Below are 13,234 nucleotides of genomic sequence, written 5' to 3' on the forward strand. Positions count from 1 at the left end.
AGGCCCGAGGAAGCTGAGGAATGAAGTTTGAATATGGGCAGTCATGTGTGACCCGAATATGGGGCATGATGGGAGTTAGCGGGGGAGGGGGGAGGGCTTCTCCCACTAAAGGCCTTGAGGAAAGGTAAGTGGGTCCCTGAGAACACAGGGTAAGGAGGGAAGGACCAGAGAGTGGCTAAGATTTCAAAAGGAGAGTTTGTGTCTCTGTTTTTCAGATATGAGTTGTGTTCTGAGCTTCCTGGGGGAGGGAGTATGCATATAAAAGAATATGGATTCCTCTCTCTGGCCCTGGTCATGGTGGGAAGCAAAGGGGAAAATTAAAATTTGTTTCCTTTTGACAAAGACAGATAGTAGTGGTTAAATACCCCCCCCCCTTTTTTTAATGTCTATAATATCCTAGGTGCTAGGTTATTCATTAACAAAGTATTTAAGCTGAATTGAGTGATAAATCGTATTAAACAACAAATAATTTTATTTTCCAGATCTGCTTTAACTTTGGAGATGGACTCCATTTAGAGGTAAGGAACCGAGGGGATTATTCCTGTCTTTTGGACTCAGGGGCTTAATTTCATGGAAGACAGTTGTGCCTTTCCCAGATTGAAAACACACACTCCTGCTGAAACTGCTAGGTAGCGTTTCAGGGGGCTCCAGGGAGCTCCAGTCCTTTATGTCTCAGTGCAGAAAGAATTCAGAGAGAGGCAAAGTGATAAGTAAGAAGTGATTTATTAGACTAGGACACTTGTGAGGCTTACAAGGGAGCAGGCAAGCCTTGCACTGCTCAGTACTTAGTGGGCTACTTTTTTATAATCAAAGGAAAAGGAGGGAGGGGGAGAAGACCACCTTCTTTTTCATTCTTTGAGTCTTCAATCATTAACTCCTCCTACATGCTGGGCGGGGGAGTTTTTGACCCTACATGGTACATCCAGGACCGTCATGGCACTATGGAAAAATTATTTCAGGTCTCAGTACAACGAGGGTCTTTAACTTTGAAATGTCACCTTTCCATAAATTACTGGTTTTTTGTGTGCAGAGAGCATGTCCTAGGGGTCATTACCTTGCTGACATCACTGGGCAGGTTGTAGGCCTTATTTTCCACTAGTGTTTGATTGTTTGGGGGCATGTCTCGTGCTTCTGTTTTGCATGGTTTTATTGCTAAGCGAGCCGATCAGGCTTTGATGCTAAGTGACTTGTTCTGCTTTATGAGTCAAGCAAGCTTGTTTCAGGATTTTTCCACTGCTTTCTTGAATGATCATTAACTTACTGGGGTCTCCCAAAGTCCCCTAAAGTTCTCTCTCTATCTACAATCCCCTAGTGGGATTTCTGAGCTAACTACTTGATTATCCTACTCTATCCCTATCACCTCAGACTCAGCCATTCCCACTCAAACACACGCACAGGAACTTCTATCCAGGCATGTCTGTGCAGCATATTTTGACACTCTAAATGTCCGTCAATGAGAGAATGGTAAAACCATTTATGGTACATGGAAGAATGTCCATGATGAGGTACTGAATGAAGAATCAAGGGGCAGGACTTCCCTGGTGGCGCAGTGGTTAAGAATCCACCTGCCAATGCAGGGAACACGGGTTCGAGACCTGCTCTGGGAAGATCCCACATGCTGCGGAACAACTAAGCCCGTGTGCCACAAACTAAGCCTGCGCTCTAGAGCCTGTGAGCCACAACTCCTGAGCCCGCGTGCCACAACTACTGAAGCCTGCACTCCTAGAGCCCGTGCTCCACAAGAGAAGCCACCACAATGAGAAGCCTATGCGCTGCAACCAAGAGTAGCCCCCGCTCGCCACAACTAGAGAAAGCCCAAGCGCAGCAACGAAGACCCAATGCAGCCAAAAATAAAATTAAATAATGAATCACCCTTAAAAAAAAAAATCAAGGGCCACAATGAGATGTACAGTATAATTCCATTTTTATAGAAAAAGAGACCTTTTTACATGTGCAGATGTATGGTCATAAGAAAAGATCATGAAAGATACTTATCGAGCTGTTAACAGTGAATGCTCCAAAGTATGAGTGGAAAAAGTAGGAGGATGTTTTCCATTTTTACATTATAAACTTTAATGTTATTTTAATGTTTTGATACATCATTTAATTTTTTTAATTATAGAAGAATTTTTCCACTATAAACAAAGAAAAAAATCAGTGACCTAATGATAACCAGTGTAAATATTTTGAAATAAAATACATGTTATATACAGCAACAAAATGAGTAAAACTGTAAACCCAGTGTAAAAATCATTTCTGATCTTAAAATACTAGGTCAGCTGTATTAAAATTTTCCTTGGATAAAATATATATTCATCTATTAAAGCACAACTGAAAATTTATAGAATAGTTTTCTACCTAAAGTTGTTGATAAACCGAAGATGGGTGATTTAATCCTTTAACGTCATTCTTGAAACAATAAATCCATTAACTGACACTTGCACTAGTTTTAGTTAAATTGATATCAACAGGTTACTGACATTTAGTCTTAAAACATTAGTAATTCATTTTTAAATTATAAGGCACCACAGAAAAATAAAACTTCATTTTCAGTCAGTAAGAAGAAAACTCATGACTTGGTACGTTAATTTTAATTTGCCCATTTGTAAGATCACTCAGTTACTCTCACCTTTTTAACTCTTCACTCTGGGAGATCTCTTCTGACTGATAAAAAACTGCTTTGCTGGTTTGGAAACAAGCTCTTCAGATATATAGTGTTTGCTAGAGTGTATATATTTCCTCTTTGAAAATGAAGCCTGTTAAAAAAATATGAAATTTATACCGTTAAATTTGCACAGCCCCTTTTCAACTTTTAGTAAATTTCAGGATGCCATACTAATGTCTTAGGGTACTTAATCATTTGGGAGCATTATTTTGTTGTTTTAGGCCTTACACTCAAGAAATGAAAATAAGCTGCTTCCTATACGTACTCACTCGGTGAGGCAAAAGCGCTCTTGGATCACTGCCCCTGTGGCTCTTCGGGAAGGAGAGGATCTGTCCAGGAAGAATCCGATTGCCAAGGTACCTTCTCAAGAGGAACAGGAAATGCATGCGTATTGCTAAAGTGTGGTCTGAGGACTTTCATGTTCACTTTAAAATTTTAGGAAAATTATATGATGTACTTACTAAGGTTTTAATATTCCACATATCACCTGGAAGAGCCTCTTTCCCATTCTGGAAGATGCAGCATTATTGGTGAACATATATATATAATGTAGGGCTTTGATTCAACTAAGAGTTGAATCTGGCACTAGTTGAATCTTTGTTTAACAGAGTGTTACAATGCTCAAAAGGAGATAGTATCATGTGTTGGGGGCGGGGCAGTGTTCTTTTTCCTGCCACCCTCCTAGTTTCTCTGTCTGTAGCCCTGGAAGTTGGACTGACAAAAAAACAGATTAACAAGAGAAAAACAAACAAGCTTAGTAACATGTCTATCGCACATGTAGCACCCAGAGGTGAGTAACTTAAAGGTTTGGTTAGGATTTGGGTTTATATAGCTACTTAGCAAAAGAACAATACATTTTTAAGAGAAGTGACAAGACGAAAAGGACCTTGAATCTCTAGGAGCAGCAAACTGTGGGAAGGCAGACATATGGGCAACTAATAATAGAAAAATCTAGTCAGTCAGGTTTGTTTTGTGGATTCCTCTGGTCCTGTCTCCAGGCTGATAAGGATCTAACTCCCGTGGTTAACTTTTGTCCTTCCTCATAGAGAGTGGGGGAAAGGCACCTTTACAAATTTATGTCCTGCTCTTAGGCAAATAGGGGGAGGACAGAGAGCTTTCTTGTATCTGCTTCTTCTCAATTGCTTTCGGCTTGAAATAATTCTTATACCAGAGTTGCGTATTCTGCCACCCTACACATGAAAGTAGTTTTCAAAATGAAAAGAACTGATATCTAATAGGTGGTAGGGTGACCACACATCCTGCCTGAAACAGTCTGAGTTTGTAGCCATTGTCCTAGCCTAATCATTAATAACTCCCCTTTCACTCTCAAAATGCCCATTTTTGGGGATAAATTTTATGGTAATTCTATTAATATGTATCTCAGACTTATCATGTGCAAGTCGGAACCCCTGATTTTTCCCAAAAGCTGTTCTCCATAAGTTTTACCCATTTCAGTAAACGGCACTATAATTCTATCCAGTATTTCAAAAATGTAGCAAGTACTGTCAGTTCTATGCCAAAAATGTATTCCAGATCTGTCCACTGCCACCCTCCTTGTCCGAGTCATTGTCAGCTCTGACCTGTGCTACCAAAAGCGCCCCGACTTCATCTCCCTGCCTTCACTCTTGCCTCCGCCTCCCCCCACCGCAGTCCATTCTCCAGAAAGCGGCCAGAGTGATCTTTTGGGGGTTTTTTGTTTTGGTTTGGTTTTTTTATAAATTTATTTATTTTATTTATTTATTTTTGGCTGCATTGGGTCTTCGTTGCTGCACGCGGGTTTTCTCTAGTTGTGGTGAGCGGGGGCTGCTCTTCCTTGTGGTGCGCGGGCTTCTCATTGCGGTGGCTTCCCTTGTTGCGGAGCACGGGCTCTAGGCTCGCAGGCTCCGTAGTTGTGGCACGTGGGCTCAGTAGTTGCAGCTCACGGGCTCTAGAGTGCAGGCTCAGTAGTTGTGGCGCACGGGCTTAGTTGCTCCATGGCATGTGGGATCTTCCCAGACCAGGGCTCGAACCCGGGCCCCCTGCATTGGCAGGTTGATTCTTAACCACTGCTCCACCAGGGAAGCCCCAGAGTGATCTTTTGAAAAGACAAATCAAAGCATCCCCTTGGTGAGACCCTTTGAACAGCTGCCCACTGCAGTGGAAGGAGTAAACTCCTCTCCGCGGCCTACAAGAGCTCTTGGGATTCATTGGCCTTGACCTCCTCTCTGACCTTAGCTCCTATCAGCCCCCAGCCCCCACTCTGCCACCTCCCTAAGCTGACACAAGCCATTCCAGCCTCCCACCCTTAGCACTTGCTGTTGCCTCTGCCTAGAACCCCCTCCCCACAGATATTTGCAGTATCTCACAGCATCAAGCCTCTAGCCAAGAGTTACCTCCTGAAAGAATTCCCTTCTCGGCCTCACCCCGTCTCAGTCCCCTCACTCGTTCTGCTCAGTTTATAGCTCATTCGCCGCCAGGACATTATGTCATAAATTGCTTGCTTGTTGTCTGGTTCCCTCAGTAGAGTGTAAGCTCCCCCAGGGCAAGGGCTTAGACCTTACGGCTCACAGCTCATGCCCTGTGCCCTGAGCAGTGCCAGCATCCAGTAGGTGTTCAGTAAACATCTGTGTGAATGAATAATTGTTCATATGCAAGTTGTACCTTCATCTTTCCCATCTTATAAACGCTATACATGATGAGCTCCTTGAAAGAAAGAGCAGCTCCAGAACAGAAGACAACACTTTCCTTTTTCCAACAGCATGTTTTCATAGAAGCCTTCTAAAATCTAAATGTTTAATTACGGTGTTACATAATGGTATGTATATAAGGAGTTAAGCTTTTCGGTTTGGTTTGGTTTGGTTTGGTTTGGTTTGATGAGATATCTGAGTCATTCACACATTCTTTCACACATTCTTTCTGTAAAATGCATTGATTCTTTGGGGTTCGATAAGTGTTAGCTATTCTTCTTACTAATTTTAATTATAAAAGTTGTTCATCTTATTGTGGTAAATATTTCACAATACATATGTGTATCAAACGATCACATTGTACACTTTAAACCTACACAATGTTGTGTCAATTATATTTCAATAAAGCTGGAAAAAAGTGGGGAAAAAAAAGTTGTTCAGAGTAAAATGTACATAAAAAGCAAAAGATCTTGTATTTCCCCAACTTTCCAAATTCTCTGTCTAGGAGTAATACTGTCAACAGTTTAGTATCTTCCAGATCTTGTGAAATACATAAATATGCATATACTTACATACTCTTACATGCATACATATATATACAAACCAACTGTTATGTCCACACACAGTTTGGTTTTATTTTTAACGTAAGTGAAATTATATAATACATATAATTAGCACATAGAGATCTAGAATATTCTCTATAAATACTGAAGTATATATGTATATGTACATACACATGTGTTGTGTGTGTATATGCATGTACTTGGCAAAAAAAGAGAGACAGACAAACAGAAACACAGAGAACAAGAAAGACAAACGAGAGAGAAGCTCAGTGAAAAGTGATCATGGGCTGCCCCAGGCTTCCACTCTTGGAGCAGAGCAGCTGTAGCAGGAGATTGGAGCCGCATTGATCATTCTCAGCAATAACCCCCAGACCCAGTGCATGTTGAGAATCCTCTGGGAAGAATGTTTAGCTAATCCTGAGATTTCAGGACAAAGAATTGGCCAGGCAGGTGGGTGGTGATGGCTTCAACGATGTCTGAAGAAAAGAAATTGTGGATCTAGTAGGAGGCCACAGAGACACACTTACTAATGAAGAGTGAGAGATACAGAAATGGCAAACAAACAAACGAATTGGAGATACAAATAAAGCTGTTTATAGAGGACGAAAGTGTTAACTACAGAAGACCCAGTGGGTTAGAAACCCTGATTTGCTGAAGCATTCCAAGCAGGCAAACACTTGACTATTTTAACCCTTCTATGGAAGGATGCCTTATTCATACTGTCCTGATAATCGAACGGAGTTATGAAGGTGATTTTGACTCTGCAATTTTTACCTTATGCGCTAAATTTAAAATCCATCCCCACCAAGATCTACCCCCCTAATGATACCTTAATTTCATAACAACCCTGAGAGGTAGGCAGTAGTGCCTCTTCAGGTTACAGATAAGAACCCTGAGACACAGGAGGGTAGATAACTGCCTCAGCATCACTACCTGGTGAGTGGCTGAGACAGGACCAGAACCAGGTCCTCTTCTCTGGAGCATTTGTGCACCGCCCACCCTCCACCCATCAACATCTGACAGCTTCAGAGCGAAATTTTCCATTAAAAACAATTACCTATAAGTTATAGAGAGTTTAACTTGAGGCATTCCTTTCTTATTTTTATGTTAGATACATTCTGATCTTGCAGAAGACAAAGACCTAAAAATTACATACAAATACACTGGAAAAGGGATCACAGAACCACCTTTTGGTGTGTTTGTCTTTAATAAAGACACCGGATTTCTGAACGTTTCCACCATTCTAGATCGAGAAGAAACGCCATTTTTTCTGGTAAGAAGAACAATTTTACATTTATTAGTTTGTAGTTCTTCTTGGGTAATAATTATGTTATGTTTTATTATTGTTTTGAAACTATGGTACTTGAATGACCTCAGCTTAAATCTAATCCCTTCTATTATTTATGTCGTGATTTCAGCTAATGGGTTATGCTTTGGATGAGAAAGGAAACAACTTAGAGAAACCAATGGAACTCCGAATTAAAGTTCTTGACATCAATGACAATGAGCCAGTGTTCACACAGGACGTCTTTGTTGGGTCTGTTGAAGAGCTGAGTGCAGCAAGTAAGAGGTTATTTTTTTTTATGAATGAATATCCAAGGCCAACTTATCCCCATTGTGTGACTGAACACTGAAAGCTCTGTCTTAGTGGAGGCTGGGTATTACCCACAGGACAAATAATAATAAACGTATCGCTCTAGGTTTGGAACTGCTTTTTTGTTATAAATTTTTTACCCTCAAACAGATGTGGTAGATTGATGTGATAGGTTAGGTCTCTATAGCAACTATTCAATTTTAGTCTGTATCAGGAAAGCAGCCATAGATAACATGTAAACAAGTAAGCATGGTTGTGTTCCAATAAAATTTTATTCACAAAAGCTGGTGGCTGGCTGGCTTTGGCTCACTGGCAGTAGTTTGCTGACCTTTGACATATTGTTTCAACTGTCAGACTTCAATGCAAGTGTTAAACGCAGGAGAGATTTCTCTTTGATCAGAATGTAAAGAATAACTATGCTTCTCCTGAATTGCTTAGATTTTAATAAGCATGTATTTGTATCTGTTCATTCTCCTTTCTTTGTATGGGTTATTAGGTCTATGATAAACAAATTTGTGACCCTCCTATAGCAAGTGTTCAGGACTTCATCCTAAGAATTGTATGTACTAACCTCAGCCTCACCCTCACCTTATTTTTCCTATTCCTACCTCCATTCACACTTATTTCCTCAAACAATTAAATGTTTTGATCTTGGTAAACTGATTCTGATAACCACCTGGAATCCTTTTTGGAACAAGTTGATATTATAAATAAAATAATAACATACATTAAGTATGCTAAAAGTTGAGTTTCATCTTGGACACCTTTGTTTCTGATGCCAGATACACTTGTGATGAAAATCACCGCCACAGATGCAGATGAGCCCAACACTCTGAATTCTAAAATTTCTTATAGAATCGTATCCCAGGAGCCTGCTAATTCTCCAATGTTTTACCTAAATAAAGATACAGGAGAGGTTTATACAACCAGTATTACCTTGGACAGAGAGGTAAATTAATATTTTATGTTATTCATCTTTTCAGCTCTCCTCTGTCTTTCCAGTTATTCTCTCTCTAATTCTTTGCTAATTTTCTGACTTTGGTCTATGTTACTTACTCATAGGATAACTTGGAATGATCCTCCTCTAGGGATGTGCTGTCAAATATGGTAGCCATCAGCCATATGTGGCCATTGACCACTTGAAATGTGACTAGTCCAAATTGAGATGTGCTGTAAGTGGAAAATATATACCAGATTGGGAAGACTTAGTATGAAAAAGAAGAATGTGTAAAATATCACCTTAATAATATTTTTGTTGATCACATGTTGAATTGATTATATTTTGGATACCATGGGTTAAATGAAATATATTTGTTTAAAATTAGCATTACCTGTTTATTTTTACTTTTTTTATGTTTATTTATTTATGTCTTTGGCCACGCCACTCGGCTTGCAGAATCTTAGTTCCCCAACCAGGGATTGAACGCGGGCCCCGGCAGTGAAGCACCAAGTCCTAACCACTGGACTGCCAGGGAATTCCCTCTTCTTACTTTTTTAAATGTGAATGCTAAAAAATTTAAAATTACGTAAGCACTGTCCTAGGGCCTCTCCAGTCAGGATCTGTTTGCTAGAGAGTTCCAAAGCAATGTTCCTTAATTTGTGTCTCTATAATGAAACGTCAGGAATCTTTTGTACTACTAATACATATACAGAGGGAGGAAAAAAGTTTGAAATAGGAATCCTATTTAGGGTAATAGAAGTATTTGTAAAGGAAAGAGTTACTGTAAATCCCAAATTGGAGGAAACTTTGAGTCAGTTTCCTAAAAAGGGTGCTTTCTCAAACATTTCATTTTTTGTTTCTAAGTCAAAGGGAACATTTTAGTTGAAAAAGGGAGAAGTTTTTTTAAATGCCACAGACATAAAGGTCTTAACAGCATGCAGAGTAAAATGTGGATGATCCAAAGAACAATGTATTATCATCAAATATAAATCATCATCCAGGCACAGTCAGGGTGTTTTGTATTACTTGGAAAAGTGATTTGACTCTGGCCAGAGACGGAGAGGATGGTGCTCAACATTCCTCTCGAGGTCTTTGTAAAATTAAAGCATAATATTACTCCTAAAATTCCACTCTACCTTTCTGCATAAAATGAGAACGGAAAAGTACTATTTTGAATTAGTAGTGTGATTTTTTTAATGAGCTTCTGTCTCTGGAAAGTTTAACCAGAAAATACTGGCTGTCGCTTATTGGGCACTCACCACATGCCTGGTGCTATTACAAGCCTTTTATGTGGAATAACTCAAATTAACTTCACCTGTAAACCCTGTGCAGCAGATACAATTACCCCCATTTTACATAGAAGGAAACCAAGGAGCAAAGGGATAATGTGTGTCCAACCCAGCTATAAGTCAGAATTGGAACCCAGCCAGCTGGTTCCAAAGCCTCTGCTGTCCTGCCTCTCACTGAGCACAGGGTCCCCAGGCATTGGCACTGGCTGCCCGGCTCCTTAAACAACACCCACACTGAATGGAGCCATCGGAAGGGGACCACGTGGAAGAGAGGTTTCCCTTTGGAGTAATATCTGAAACGTTATTCTCTAGGACACGTTCTCCAAGAATCTAATCTCCCGGGATGTATGGACAAAGTTCACCGAGTTTTGCCTTCACTGGTCAAGTGTTCTTGGGGGATTAAGTTTTCCTGGCTTAACTTTTAGCTGAAAATGATGTGTGGGATAGAAAAAACCAAGTCCTAGAGCCCCATCACTTCCAGTATAGTGCAAACTACGTTTTGAATGCACTCTTTTGTGCTCAGACTAGTTTAAGGAGACTCATCTCCTGATAAATATCACCAATGACATAATTAAGAATTCAATATCAACAACTGCATTAGGCTTTTCTGCCCTTTTAGAAAAGCTCTGATGGCAAATAAACAGCATCTTCATAGGATTAACAGCAGATCATGAAACTTATTTATGAATAAAACATACTGTGGTTCATTCCCTTGATGATAAAGTGAACTAAAACCAGAAAGATAGAGCCATTCATTTTCACCCCAGCTGGATATTTTTTATTTCCCTGTAGGAACACAGCAGTTATACTTTGACGGTAGAAGCAAGAGATGGCAATGGACAAGTAACAGACAAGCCAGTAAAACAAGCTCAAGTTCAGATTCGCATTTTGGACGTCAATGACAATATACCTGTAGTCGAAAATAAAGTGGTAACTATTATTTTTATAACAAACATGCCTATGTATATTTTCGTCATAAACTAAAAATATATCACCTAGGTTTGTGTTACCTCAGAATAAAAATTGCCTGTTCATGTTTTGCAGTATGAAGGAATAGTTGAAGAAAACAAAGCCAATGTAGAAGTTTTACGCATCAAAGTGTTCGATGCAGATGAAGTAGGCTCCGATAATTGGTTAGCCAATTTTACTTTTGCATCAGGAAATGAAGGGGGTTATTTCCACATAGAAACTGATACTCAAACTAATGAAGGAATCGTGACCCTGATTAAGGTAAGTACTTAGTGTTCAAAACCGGAATGGGAGAAGTTGGTCCAGAGGAGGGAACTGATCTATTTTGAGCTCCACATGTTTACAAGTACTTTTCATAATCAGTTAACTGGCACCACAGTTGTAGAGATAGGAGCCACCCCTACTAGCCCAATTTCTGTGGTTAGTAAGTGGTTACACTTTTTGTGTTTCTAATGTCAGTAGTAGGAGGGTCACATTTTGAAACACAGTGTTATAAGTGTGCTTAATTGAATCAACGAACAAAAATTTAATGGTGTTATTAAGCATATGGGTCTTAAACAATTAAAACCCTTACTCCCACAGAATTTCTTAAACAAAACTTAGGATGGATCTTTATCCAACAGAATAAGTAAAGAAGGATATCAGTATATGTTTAAATGGTTTATGGTAGAATTACCTTATCAGATTTTAAAATAAAAAGCAAAGCTACAGCTTTCAAAAGACTGTTTCATTAAGTCACAGACAGAAATTGATTCCAGAGGTTTCCACATTTTTACAAAAACTTAATATATGGCATAGTATGTAAACCCTAATAGCAGGAAGAGGAATGATGATAATGTATAACCGAATAGAGAAAAATTAACTTGAGGTTTCATAATAATAATTATTGATACCATTTATCAATAGGCTACTGTATGCATTTAGATTACTTTCTGTAAAGCAAAGGAAAATAGAAAAAGATTAGCTCATGTTTGAAGGGAAGACACATTTTATGATTACTGAATACATGGCTAATGGCATCAGAGATGAAATAGATTTACCTGCTTATACAGAACTAAGCATACTTTTTAGTCACAGATTATAGGTGGCAACCATGCTAGATGCCTGAGATAAAAAGCCAGTAATACACGTAAGAAGAAACAATCACTTAGTGATGAATAATAGAAATACCCTCAATGCACCATGGTAGCACAAAAAGGGGTTATCAAAGGGGGCATGAAAAAAAAATAGTAAATTTAGTATTAAAATGACAGCAACAGATTAAGAAAATTACAAATTTACTTTTCCAATTGTATAAAGAATCACTTCCAAAGTATAAAGGCGGTAATCAGATTTCATTCAAATGAATGGACAAGGAAGTTAGATAAAGAAGATATACAAAGAGCAAATGTGTGCATAAAGGATACTCAACATCATTAGTCATTAGGGAAGATGCAAATTAAGACTATGTGAGCTACCACTGCACACCTGCTAGAATGAGCTACAATCAAAGGAAGACTGACAACACCAAGTATCAGCAAGAATATAGAACTGGAACTCCTATATATTGCCAGTGGAAACATTAAATGGTAGAGCCAGTTTGGCAGTTTTATAAAAAGTTAAACATTGAGTAGTTATCCAGTGACCTAACGATTTAGTCCTAGGTATCCACACAAGAAAAATAAAAACATACATCTACGAAAAAAACAAAAAACTTGCATGCAAGTGTTCATAGTGGCTTGTATTCATAATAATGAAAAACTGGTAACAGTCCAAATGTCCACCAACTGGTGAGCAGATAAAATGTGGTCTCTTGATACAATGGAATACTCTTGAGCAATAAAAAGAAATGAAGTACTGATACATGCTACAATGTGGATGAACCTCAAAAACATTATACTTTATACAGACACAAAATACTATGTACTGTATGATTCTATTTGTGTGAAATTTCTAGAAAAGGCAAAGAGTGCTTATATAGAAAACAGATCAGTGGTTGCTTAGGGTGGGTTGTGATTTGGCTACAAATAGGCAAAAAGGAACTTCTGGGGAGTGATGGAAGTGTTCTAAAACCAACAGTCTTGACATTTGCAAAACCATATAGGCTTATGAAACATCCTCATGTTTTACACTTAAAATGGGTAAATTTCATTGTAGGTAAATCATACCTCAATAAAGCAGTCTAAAAAAGATACAGAAGAATAGATACTTTAAACTGTAGAAACAGAGATAGTAAATCATCACATGAGAAAAAGCCTCAGCTGTGTTAACAAATAAGTTTAGTATCTTTAATGCTATTGAAGATAGCAAAAATGGGAGTGATAAAATATGCTAACAGTTGCAAAACTAGAGGTATATGCCCTCATACATTGCTCCTGATGCTGAAAAATTTTCCATTCTCTTTGGAGCACGATGGCTATTTATAACAAACACTATGAAACATTTTTTATGTCACCGGTACCTAGCTCATTTTTTTTTTTTTACCATTGTCTTGTTCCATGGTCTTTGAATACTAATGACATATGGCTGAAAGATTTTATTTCTCATCCGGCATACATCATACCATCAA

At 38.8% G+C, this 13,234-nt stretch overlaps 1 protein-coding gene across 1 annotated transcript in view; it reads left to right on the forward strand.

Annotated features, from left to right (window-relative positions):
- Positions 1-476: 476 nt before the first annotated feature.
- The window catches only part of DSG2 (desmoglein 2), a gene marked incomplete at its 5' end in the record, with an annotated part of 30,027 nt that continues 17,269 nt past the window's right edge, over positions 477-13,234 (forward strand). The window contains 7 exons of the mRNA XM_024757942.1: positions 477-518; positions 2,887-3,021; positions 7,006-7,167; positions 7,313-7,457; positions 8,271-8,437; positions 10,510-10,647; positions 10,762-10,947. Of these exons, the coding sequence (XP_024613710.1) occupies positions 477-518; positions 2,887-3,021; positions 7,006-7,167; positions 7,313-7,457; positions 8,271-8,437; positions 10,510-10,647; positions 10,762-10,947 (975 nt within the window). The remainder of the gene's footprint in view (positions 519-2,886; positions 3,022-7,005; positions 7,168-7,312; positions 7,458-8,270; positions 8,438-10,509; positions 10,648-10,761; positions 10,948-13,234) is intronic.

This window comes from Neophocaena asiaeorientalis, unplaced genomic scaffold (assembly GCF_003031525.2).
Source record: "Neophocaena asiaeorientalis asiaeorientalis breed wild unplaced genomic scaffold, Neophocaena_asiaeorientalis_V1.1 scaffold126, whole genome shotgun sequence".
Taxonomy (NCBI): domain Eukaryota; kingdom Metazoa; phylum Chordata; class Mammalia; order Artiodactyla; family Phocoenidae; genus Neophocaena; species Neophocaena asiaeorientalis.